Source organism: Mizuhopecten yessoensis, unplaced genomic scaffold, assembly GCF_002113885.1.
Source record: "Mizuhopecten yessoensis strain PY_sf001 unplaced genomic scaffold, ASM211388v2 scaffold3819, whole genome shotgun sequence".
NCBI lineage: Eukaryota > Metazoa > Mollusca > Bivalvia > Pectinida > Pectinidae > Mizuhopecten > Mizuhopecten yessoensis.
Window position 1 is genome coordinate 72,201 of NW_018405235.1, and position 12,232 is coordinate 84,432.

Sequence of the window (12,232 nt, forward strand, 5' to 3'; positions counted from 1 at the left end):
TGATCCTTAGATCCTTTGATGCGTTCTTCGTTTCTGAGTGGATGATCCTTATATCTGTTGATGCGTTCTTCGTTTCTGAGTGGATGATCCTTATATCTGTTGATGCGTTCTTCGTTTCTGAGTGGATGATCCTTAGATCCTTTGATGCGTTCTTCGTTTCTGAGTGGATGATCCTTATATCTGTTGATGCGTTCTTCGTTTCTGAGTGGATGATCCTTAGATCCTTTGATGCGTTCCTCGTTTCTGAGTGGATGATCCTTATATCTGTTGATGCGTTCTTCGTTTCTGAGTGGATGATCCTTATATCTGTTGATGCGTTCTTCGTTTCTGAGTGGATGATCCTTATATCTGTTGATGCGTTCTTCGTTTCTGAGTGGATGATCCTTATATCTGTTGATGCGTTCTTCGTTTCTGAGTGGATGATCCTTAGATCCGTTGATGCGTTCTTCGTTTCTGAGTGGATGATCCTTATATCTGTTGATGCGTTCTTCGTTTCTGAGTGGATGATCCTTATATCTGTTGATGCGTTCTTCGTTTCTGAGTGGATGATCCTTAGATCCGTTGATGCGTTCTTCGTTTCTGAGTGGATGATCCTTATATCTGTTGATGCGTTCTTCGTTTCTGAGTGGATGATCCTTATATCTGTTGATGCGTTCTTCGTTTCTGAGTGGATGATCCTTATATCTGTTGATGCGTTCTTCGTTTCTGAGTGGATGATCCTTAGATCTGTTGATGCGTTCCTCGTTTCTGAGTGGATGATCTTGATAAACTCTTTCTTTTCATAATGCTTTCCTTAATGCATAATTCAATACTTGTTCTGATAATTCGACAAATTGATTTTCTTCGCCCCAGGGCTCCTTGTTCAACTAGTACATACTGTCAATATATTCAGATAATATTTGTGTCACATCAGGAAATGAAACCTTTTTTTCTCAAGATATCGGACTCATGCAGATTTGTTGTCTAGCGACTGCTAAAAGGTTTTAGCAGGTGTTTTTTAAATAATTAATTTTCTGAATTTCTGCTACTTATAAAATAAATCATTTGACCAAACAGCAGTTGATCTATACGGTAAACTGTTTTACTCAATTAAGTCTTGGATTGTTTTCTTTTAATTACTTTATGATTGAAAGGTCATCATTTTTGTTGGGTGTGTGTGTGTGTTTTTCAGAGAGTCATACTTTTTGTGATGAATCGCTCATCACAAATTTTATGAAAACCGATGTAGTTATGATCAGATTATGTGTTGTTTCATCACAAGCGAAAGTCCCGGTAGATATGTTGACGTGTTCATGAATCATTGTACAATTTGTTCCAGGAAGACTTTTAATTCTGTGGACATTGTTTTCATCGCTAAACCGCGAGACTTTCAAAGATCAGTTTGTAAAGGTCTGCACTTTCTATGTCAGCAATCGTCCTCAGTAGTCCAGAAATTAATAATTGTGCTTCATTGTCACCCAGTTGCGAAAAACAGTTCCAAATGTTAAGTCCCTTCTGGACAAAAAAACCTGCCGCTAATGAAATGATCGTACACATCAGGGTTCCCTTTTCATATAAGTTAATAGATCAGTAGATAGTAGTACTAATCCTGTGTACCCTTTGCTAAGAATTAAGAAATTGTGGACCGGATGGACACTGAATGGAGATTTCAATTTATTTTTCTGAAATTTTACAAAACTAGGGAACCTAAATTTTCTCATAAGTGAAGAAACCCACGACACAGTCTTGTTTGAAATGAGCTAAACAAATGAACGAGCCTCGTTGCAGCATATTATCATGATTTGAAAGACTAAATGTCTAAACCAAACGAAACAGACCTTTAAAACAATTTTAAGAATTCTGTTATATTTCCTGTCGTCTACCCCATGTTCGAAATAACCTTCAGCAATGACACCAAACGTTACAACCATGTTCCTTAAGGTAAAGCGTACCGACAAGTTTAACTGTTTTGAAGTCCTCCTCAAAGAAGCATTCCACAAATATCACATGTTGCAGTGCATTTTACAGAATTGAGGTTGTTCAAACTTTGAATGCTTGAAAGTAGAGAAAAACAAAGAAAATGCAGAAACTGTATGGTTCAATCTAGGGACCTATACATTACAAAGCGTAAATTATACCAATTATGCCATCCAGCGCTGACATATGGAAAACATATGGAGAAACTCCTTTTGGTTGCTTCAACTTCTATATAGACGGGAGACAAATATTCTGCATGCAACAAAAATCTTATTGGAACTCTTCTTCTCAATTAAACGTGTGTACTTTTACCTTAAGACCGGCATCTACAAAACAAGTTCAAAAGAAAAAACTCGATTCTGAAAGCCAGAGAATGAAACTGGTGCCTCCAAGTTTTGTCAAAACCGCCAACAAACTAATCAATATCAAGGGTAGCTTTTATTTTCGATTTTTATTTTTTACTGCTGAATGACTCTTCGATCGCTTTGTAAATCATCCACTAGAAGTGGTTCATCCGACTTTGATAAATTTGCAAATACATGGTTTGAACGAAATGGACGGGAGGATGCATTTACCCGGCAAAGTGCGCTTCAAAACTACGTAGATTTTGGATGCATTTCTACGATGGCCCATATCAGCCATGTCAAATCACACTTAAGCAATTCAGTTTTAGTCAGAGGGTTTTGACATTATGTTGGCAGCAACTACAAAAGTAGTTGGATTGTGTCAAGTGTGTGACAATTTTTTGTGTTAAATTCTGCTTTGCTTTTTGTTGTATAAGCCTTGACACTTTTCGAGCTTTGCACAAGTCATTAATATTCATCTTGATAACACTAGGCTGCGTGATGGAACACAAGTGATCTTTACACACAAACAGACCCTCCCCCTCCATCCTTCCCTTTGTGGGAACCTCCATGTTTGTTCACTCTAGATGACGCCACAGGTAGGATTGCCTTATTCTATGACCTGGATCAATTTATAAAAAAGGCAATCTAAGGTAAAAAATCAAATCGGATTTGAGTTTGAAAGTGAGTTGGAAAATGATGGACGTTTCCTTAATTTATCCTTATGAAATAGTGTCAATTGCTATAATCATAAAGCAATCATTTATACTAAATATACCAAAACATTTCATTTGTAAGTACGGAAACGCTGATGTACTGAAAGGCTTGCAAACTCCCGCTGTTTGAAAGAAAAAGTAGTACGCTGCAGTGAATTGTGTCATACGAATTTAATTACTCAGTTGTGAGATGAGTAAAGCTGATGTAATTTTATATAAATATACGAGAGAAGAACGACGTTTCTCAATACCAGTAAATCTTACAATAACCGTATAACTATGTAGGGAAGCTGTTATTAGAATGCTTTATTGATGTAGTATACAAACAAAAAACCGTAGTATTACCTATATTAAAACTAGAACTTTGCCTTATCTTTTTTTTCAAAATATGCCTTGTCATGTTCGTATCTCTGGACATGATACTCATCAGTAAATGTCAATATATTAATATCTTTTTCGACTTATAAGTTTGATTTATATGAAATTGACTAATCAATTGTTGAAACAAACAAGATATTGGTGTATTGACATACCACACCATAACCAGTGATGCATTTATTTCTGTATCTGACCCATGAAACCAGATACCGAAATTCGAGACGAACAGACCTGACCTTGCATTATGGTATGCTTACTCACTGAACGTTTATGTACTCCAGAAGGCATTGGTAGCATAACAAATATGAAAATTTGAATTTAAACAGCAGTAAGTGCCCGATCGTTGACCTATGAGGCTATTATCCTTTTGTTTTTGAATTTGTTGATCGATTGGTGAAGATGTACAACCGTTAGGTGGCTAACACAGGGAAGTCAAGAGTAAACATAAGTGTAGGGACTATCACACTTGATAAGCGAAAATGTTCCAGATGTTTGTTACGTCATGCAGGGTTACAATGCTGTCATGAGAACTAGGATAGTAACCTTGACCTTTTTGGAATGACTATCTCTCAAGAGTAACGGGAGTTACATCATTTATAATTAGAACTACTACACCATTATCTCAGGCAACTATAATAGCACTACGGTCAAACGGATTCACTTATAGCTTGTTCAGATCGATTGAAATAAGGTGGAAGTCACGTTGATTCTTCATTGTAAAGTTTACGTAGATAATAACTTTAACTTGATGCTTTTTGCTATATAGCCCACAACACATCGGATTGTACACGATTTATATGTTTTTCTATTCACTTATGTGTACTAACAATCGTATCATCTTAGTCCCATAGACAATCAACCGATCATGTAAGCTCTCAGGAATGTTCTAGAGAGCTAAGTTTTGGAACATACAACTAAATAAGTATGGGTGTAAATTAAATATTGTTCTCCTACCCGTCACCATGTGCCGTTGTTTTAAACTATAATGTTCAATCTTATTTCCGTTTTACGCATGTGTCCATGTGCCAGTCCAATTTATATCGTCATTACTAAATGTTATGACATGTCTTAATTTAATCAAATCGTGAATCGGTGAAGAACCTAATTTGCTATTAACGCAAGTACATGCACGTACATTTTAGACGAGTTTCATATTGTCTATACTCTGTGTCTTATAAGTAACGGCTGGGTTAAATATACTGTCAGGATAGGGCACCTTAGGTCAGTTCCAGGCCTTCATTAATGGGTTTTATTTCTGAATTGGGGCTTAAAGATGATTAAAAGTTCGGCGGTGTTTTGACAGAAGAAAAGTCATGCATAGCTAGTTGATGAAAGTTTACTTGAAAGCTTAAAAAAGGCCTACAACAATACATGGACTATTAGAATGTGCTTATCACAAATAAAACCGCAACATTGTTGTAGTAAATATGTACTGCCATTTCCCAGCCTTTTCGTGTGTCTGTCCATCAGCTGAAACATATCCAGGGAAACTTTGAACGACTATAACTGTAAAAATCACTGTTGGAAAATAGCATCAGGCGTAATATCTTTCTAAAATATATCGCAACCATGTTTGTAAATACCTAAATTATCAATGCAAAACAATAACATTACAACTACACGAATGCATATTACCGCTCGTAAGCAGAACGCTGCCCATGCTTAAGTAGAATAGATTTTTGTATTTCCCGCAAATGTTATCGTCAGTTGAGGCTATGCAGTTGTGTCACGTCTCGTTCTTCCACGCGTGTCTTTGTTTACACCTATCTCGTAATCCATTTCTGTTTTGGGAAAGTAACGGCGCGCGGACTCGTGACTAAGTGGGCACCTACGTGACTCCATGCGGCTTTCTCCGTGAAGCATTGTTTATAAACATCAATCAAGGTAAACAGTGTTTTAAAACAAGTAAACATATATTTATAGAACATTTTTTACGGTATGGGCTCGTGTATCAGAAGTAGAACATTATATATTCATTGTTTTATTAAATACACCAACATACCCTGCGGAGGCACACATACACACTGCTGGCATACACAACACACATGAAGACACGTTCTTAACTGACCTTAGCTGTTAATATGACGCTAAATAAAAATAAAAACAAACCAAGGAAGAAAGCAATCGATAGATTGATTACTTGATTCTCATGGGATGAAACACCTCGAAATGTCAGAGTGAAACGGTTTGATAACATGACAAACCAGCAATGTATCGAGGTGTACATCTACCCGTCAGTCTACCTAGTTATGAAAATGAGCGTTGGCAATAGCGCTGCCTCGCTTGGGTACCGTAATGTGTAACGCTGTCTGTCTTTTTTTCCAAGAAGCATTTGATGTCGTGGAATTGACGGATGTGTGCAGCAGTGCCATTTAAACAAGTGCCTGTCATATAATAGCATTGTTTACATGTGTGTGCATAGTTTGGCATAAAATAATGTATAAGATCATTTTAAAAATAATGAAAATACGAACACTCACCGTTATTATTGGTCCTACCAGACGAGTGTAAGTGATACTGGATATATATCGCCTACCTGTATCGAGGTGTACATCTACCCGTCAGTCTACCTTGCTATGTAAATGAGCGTTTGCAATAGCGCTGCCTCGCTTGGGTCCGTAATGTGTGACGCTGTCTGCCTTCTTTTCCAAGAAGCATTTGATTTCGTGGAATTGACGGATGTGTGCAGCAGTGCAAGCTTACTCGCAGTTTTGGGTCACTGGCCTGATATTTCTGTGAACTGTTTATGAATCTTCTGTTGTTAGATCATGCTACATTACCTGTACACTAACAGTCATGTGTAAATCTATTAGAGAACGTCACCTTCTGGTGTATTAATGCCATACATACACTGTAGTTAGAAGTATGTTAAACAGCTTTCAACTACTTGTTTTTCTTTTTTTCCCCAGCTAAGCCGAACAAGGCAGATATGATGTCATATACACCATTCAAGGGCAAAACAAAATTCAACTGATTTACATAGAAATGCATGCAACGATAAAAAAAAACTATCATGTTTACCTTCGAAATCGGTAGCTTAGTATTATTCGTGTTTACGTTTTAGCCTACATCTCTATAACCTTACCTAAAGTAGTAGTATTTGTGTCTTCTTTTTAAGCCTACACCTCTAAACGCTCTCTCACAATGAGCTTTTAATTTTGTAGAACAATGTTTTGTGTATTATACATTTATATGTTATTTTATAAAGAACACCAAATTCAGGAACATTTACAAGAATGTTTTGATTTTTTTCTCTTCATCTTTTAATTTTCGTTTTTGTTTTTTGTTTCCTGGCATCCATAGTTTACCTATTTGTTGTTTTCTGTTGATTCTATTTCTCTTTTCATTAGTTAAAGTTAAATATCTGAATTATTAGCATTCTCACTTAGGACTTCACCGACGCTTTCAATAGAATGGTATATATCTGTACATGTCTAAGCGTTCTGCCGCTGAACTAGCCAAGACCCTCTAGAGATACAACGCAAGACCGACAAGCTCCTCTTCCAAATAGCAGGTTGATTATTAACCGTTTCCATGATGTACTTAACCTTCAGTTTACGTTAGCAACTTTCCTGTCTCAATGTGTTTTGTTATCCCAGTATGAGGTGATGTCAACTGTCACAATTCATTGACATAGAATATGTGATAATATCATTGTATCATATTAACAACAAACGAATTATTGTATTGATGTCTGATATCATTGTCGATGAACCAGTTATAGCAAAATACGTCAACGTTTTGTGATTGTTTGGTCGAAATTATGCAAAAATTATTGAAAAATAACTTTTAGCTAAGTTAATTTTCTATAAAGGATTTGCATGTTTATTACTCAACACTGAATTCAAAAGATGTATACCTGTAAACATACTTATAGGGGATAACCCTCCTGTATTTTGAAAATTGCGACGTTATATAGTGATTTTACTGTCCCAAATTGAGTTTTACTGGCGACATTGGATCCCTACAAGAGCCCCACAAACAGCGTATTTAACACTGCTTGCAAACATCACAAAACACGCATGTTTCATCATCAGCTGTAACAAATTCAAATGAATGACCTGCTGTATGAAGTAAATGATGGATATCAGCCTCCTCATGCGGTGCGAACATTTCAAGAATTTCGAGATGTTTCTCAGTTTCCGCAATGATTCAGAAACTAATATCGGAGGAAGTGCCGACTAGTTCTCTCGAGCTAAGCTCAGTTCTAAATCTTTCTGTTTGCCAGTACTGTCTGTGAAACTTAATGGAATTATCCTGCTCTTCGACTGACGGTAAACCTGATAACACAGGGTTTCCAACGATACAGGTTCGTGAAGACTATGGACAAATTGTGTGGTCGTCGTCTTGGTTTCATTATGAAATATGTTTATGTGAAACGAAAGGTCAATGTTTATCATTCGTGTGTCTTGTTGTTTCGCTGTAAATACACTGGCTCTCGCAATAATATTACTGGGATTTGACCTAGATCTAGTGTGTGGGTTTCGTTGAGGCAGAAGACGCTTTCCCTCCTTAGACACCTGGTCCATTTCTCCTTGTATCTTTTCAATGTCTCCCTTTAAATGTTTCTTTCCTTCTCATTTTGTCCTAATTATATCGATTTTAAGCTGAAATAGAGTTTTGTTGACTTTTTGGTGTTCTCTTGTTTTTAAGTAAACAGTACCTTAGGGTAAATTTGCGTCAATAAAATCTGGCGGTTTAAAAATATTATGCTTAAATTTTGGTACGTAGTTTTACGTTTCCAGTCCAGACGTTTGTATCTAAAATACAGGCTTTGATCAACTACAGTAATTTGTACCTAGGTATTCACTTAAAACAAGCGGTAGTGTGGTATAGCAAGTTGCTTGTATGAAGTTTTTTCTGTATTTCGTCTCACCTGGCTGCAGAAGAGCCATCATGTATGCTTACCTGTATAACCAGCACCTACAGTGTAACATACCAAGGGATATGAAAACAGAACATAGCAATGACACATTTAAATGTAAACATTCCTTTATTGACGTGTTATCAGATTTAATCCTGTTTAAAATGTCCGCGTCTTGCTTCAGTGATTAAGTCAAAGAAATCGGTGAGCAACAAATGTGTAATCAGATTGTCGTAACGAAATATTTGTTGAACAGTTATATCAAGGTTTGTTTAATTTTGCTCATTCACTCCTAGTGCCAAATGAAACAAATATATAGCTTTATCAAAAATATCTATTCAGTGTTTGGGGACCTGAAGCTATGGTAATGATCAGATAGCCAGAATCCTTAGATCTGTTGATGCGTTCCTCGTTTCTGAGTGGATGATCTTGATAAACTCTTTCTTTTTATAATGCTTTCCTTAATGCATAATCCAATACTTGTTCTGATAATTCGACAAATTGATTTTCTTCGCCACAGGGCTCCTTGTTTAATAAGCACACATGTCAATACATTCAGATGATCTTTGTGTTACATCAGGAAATGAAACATTTTTTTTCTCAAGATATCGGACTTATGCAGGTTTGTTGTCTAGCGACTAAGAAAAGGTTTTAGCAGGTGTTTTAAAACATTCATTTCCTGATTTTTTGCTACTTACAAAAAGAATCATTTGACCAAACCGCAGTTGATCTATACGGTAAACTGTTTCACTCAATAATGACTTGGAATATTTTTAACTTTATATTTGAAAGGTCATCATTTTTATTTTTTGGGGAGGTGGGGGTTTTTTTTCAGAGGGTCAGACGTTTCATGATTAACCACTTATCATAATTGTTATGAAAACCGATGTAGTTATGATCAGATTATGTGTTGTTTCATCACAAGCGAAAGTCCCGGTAGATATGTTGACGAGTTCATGAATCGTTGTACAATTTGTTCCGAGAAGACTTTTAATTCTGTGGACATTTGTTTCATCGCTTAAAACGCGAGACTTTCAAAGATCAGTGTGGTGAAGTTCTGCACTTTCTGTGTCAGCAATCGTCCGCAGTGGTCCAGAAATTAATAATTGTGCTTCATTGTCATCCAGTTGCGAAAAACAGTTCCAAATTTTAAGCTTAGTCCCTTCTGGACAAAAAAAAACTACCGCTAATGAAATGATCGTACACATCGGGATTCCCTTTTCATATTAGTTAGTAGATCAGTAGATAGTATTCCTATTCCTGCTGACCCTTTGCTAAGAGTTAAGAAATGGTGGACCGGATGGACAGCAAATGGAGATTTCAATTTATTTTTCTGAAATTTTACAAAACTAGGGGAACCTAAACTTTCTCATCAGTGAGGAAACTCACGACACAGTCATGTTTGAAATGAGCTAAACAAATGAACGAGTCTCGTTGCAGCATATTCTCATGATTCGTTTGAAAGACTAAATGTCTAAACCAAACCAAACAGTCCTTTAAAACAATTTTAAGATATCTGTTATATTTCCTGTCGTCTACTCCATGTTGGAAATTACTTTTTTATCACTTCTGTCACTATTGTGAATATTTGTTGAAGTCCTCCTCAAAGAAGTAATCCACAAATATCACATGTTGCAGTGCATTTTACAGAATTGAGGTTGTTCAAACTTTGAATGCTTGAAAATAGACAAACAAAGAAAATGCAGAAACTGTATGGTTCAATCTAGGGACCTATACATTACAAAGCGTACATTATACCGGGTCAATCTAGAGACCTATCCATTACCAAGCGTACATTATATCGGGTCAATCGAGGGACCTATACATTACAAACCGTACATTATACCGGGTCAATCTAGGGTCCAATACATTACAAAGCGTACATTATACCGGGGCAATCTAGGGACCTATACATTACCAAGCGTACATTATCCCGGGTCAATCTAGGGACCAATACATTACAAAGCGTACATTATACCGGGGCAATCTAGGGACCTATACATTACCAAGCGTACATTATATCGGGTCAATCGAGGGACCTATACATTACAAACCGTACATTATACCGGGTCAATCTAGGGACCAATACATTACAAAGCGTACATTATACCGTGTCAATCTAGGGACCTATACATTACAAACCGTACATTATACCGGGTCAATCTAGGGAACTATACATTACCAAGCGTACATTTTACCGGGTCAATCTAGGGACCTATACATTCCCAAGCGTACATTATATCGGGTCAATCGAGGGACCTATACATTACAAACCGTACATTATACCGGGTCAATCTAGGGTCCAATACATTACAAAGCGTACATTATACCGTGTCAATCTAGAGACCTATACATTACCAAGCGTACGTTATATCGGGTCAATCTAGGGACCTATACATTACCAAACGTACATTATACCGGGTCAATCTAGGGACCTATACGTTACCGAGCGTACATTATACCGGGTCAATCTAGGGACCTATACATTACAAAGCGTACATTATACCGGGTCAATCTAGAGACCTATACATTACCAAGCGTACATTATATCGGGTCAATCTAGGGACCTATACATTACAAAGCGTACATTATACCGGGTCAATCTAGGGACCTATACATTACCAAGCGTACATTATACCAATTAAGCCATCCAGGGATGACATATGGAAGACATAAAAATGAGTATTGTAATGCGGATTTACCTCTTCCGGAAATCGGGGTCCGGTCCCCGGATTTGATGTTAGACGCGGAAGCACGTTATCCGGTGTTCGTTGAGTTTTACCGCCATTAAAAGGTTGCACTGAAAACTCGGACGATCTTTGTGTTGTTATTGAAGAACACAGCCAGCCATCCGGCATAACAAGTGGTGTCAGAAGTGGGATTTTGCTTATACGCCCTGCAGGGAGTCCAAAACCCGTTTCTTTTTGTGTAATGTATTGCAATTCGTACCTCAAAGTGGACAGAGGTCTGCTACAGGTAATCGCGCTGCATTTTGTGTTTGTGGGTTGTTACTCGTCATTTAAATGATTATTTTGTAATTTGATTACTATAACTCATTTATTACTTTCACAAAGTAAGAGCACAATAACTAATTTACTTGGTTTGGGTAATTTACTGTTTTGTGTGCCTATATTTAGCCTTTGTTCTTGTACTTTCGTTTTACATGTATTTTCGTATTGGTGTTCACTGCGAACACTGGAATTGCTTCCAAACGAATCGTTCACTGCGAACGGTCAAACATTATCTTTCAGAGGTCGGAGAAGGATCTCGTAGACTACCTTAAATCACACAACGTGACAATACCACCTCACGAGGCTGATTTGACCCCCCTGCTAGTATCCGACAGCAAAGGAAAGCGCCTTGCAGTGGTACACAGGGGCAGTAATCCAAAACTTCCGATACAGTTCTCATGTAAAGGTGGTGCAAACTCATCAACCCTAGTATCCCTACTAAAAGAACAAATTCCCATCCTCAAGCAGAAATTTGGTAAACCTGTTTATGTTTATTTCTGGGCTGGTACATGCGACATAACCTCAAAGCAAGGCTGTTATATAAACATTTCTGGTACCTGTGTTAACACTATACACAAAATTATCAACTGCTACAAAAGAGCGAGGGACTACACAATAAAACAGGGGTGCAAAATTCAATTTATTGGAGTACCTGTTTATTCGGTTAGCCTTTACAATGATATCCAAGGTCACCATAATCCGAGCAAGTTTCTAGAAACAGATGCTGAAGTTGCCAGCCAGGTACACTTCTTGAACTCTCAAATTGAACTTCTCAACACAGAACTTGGTACCACAACACTTAAATTCAATGCTGATCTTCGTGATTGTCGAAAAAAGGGAAAAGAGCGATATTTCATAGAATTATTGGAGGACGGTCTCCACCCTGGGGAACTCTTGGCGAGGAAGTGGTTTAGGCGACTTGAATTAAATATTGTGAAAACTTGTTTTGTGGACCAGGACATT

The 12,232-nt window shown here is 37.2% G+C and overlaps 3 protein-coding genes across 5 annotated transcripts in view; 2 read left to right on the forward strand and 1 right to left on the reverse strand.

The window, feature by feature from the left end:
* The window catches only part of LOC110448074 (laccase-4-like), a 32,662-nt gene extending 26,630 nt beyond the window's left edge, over positions 1-6,032 (reverse strand). Inside the window, exon 1 of one of the 3 annotated variants that reach the window (XM_021494105.1) lies at positions 5,931-6,032. In XM_021494105.1, coding sequence (XP_021349780.1) covers positions 5,931-5,948 — 18 coding nt within the window. In that variant the 5' untranslated portion in view covers positions 5,949-6,032. Of the gene's footprint in view, positions 1-5,605; positions 5,638-5,930 lie in introns of those variants that run through there. The other 2 variants (XM_021494104.1, XM_021494109.1) reach the window with 2 other exon arrangements.
* Positions 4,910-12,232, forward strand: part of LOC110448075 (activating signal cointegrator 1 complex subunit 1-like) — a 25,836-nt gene continuing 18,513 nt past the window's right edge. Inside the window, exon 1 of the mRNA XM_021494116.1 lies at positions 4,910-5,278. The gene's annotated coding sequence lies outside the window, so the exon portion shown is untranslated. The remainder of the gene's footprint in view (positions 5,279-12,232) is intronic.
* LOC110448060 overlaps positions 10,956-12,232 on the forward strand; it is a 6,525-nt gene continuing 5,248 nt past the window's right edge. Inside the window, exons 1-2 of the mRNA XM_021494093.1 lie at positions 10,956-11,234; positions 11,510-12,202. Of these exons, the coding sequence (XP_021349768.1) occupies positions 11,190-11,234; positions 11,510-12,202 (738 nt within the window). The 5' untranslated portion in view covers positions 10,956-11,189. The remainder of the gene's footprint in view (positions 11,235-11,509; positions 12,203-12,232) is intronic.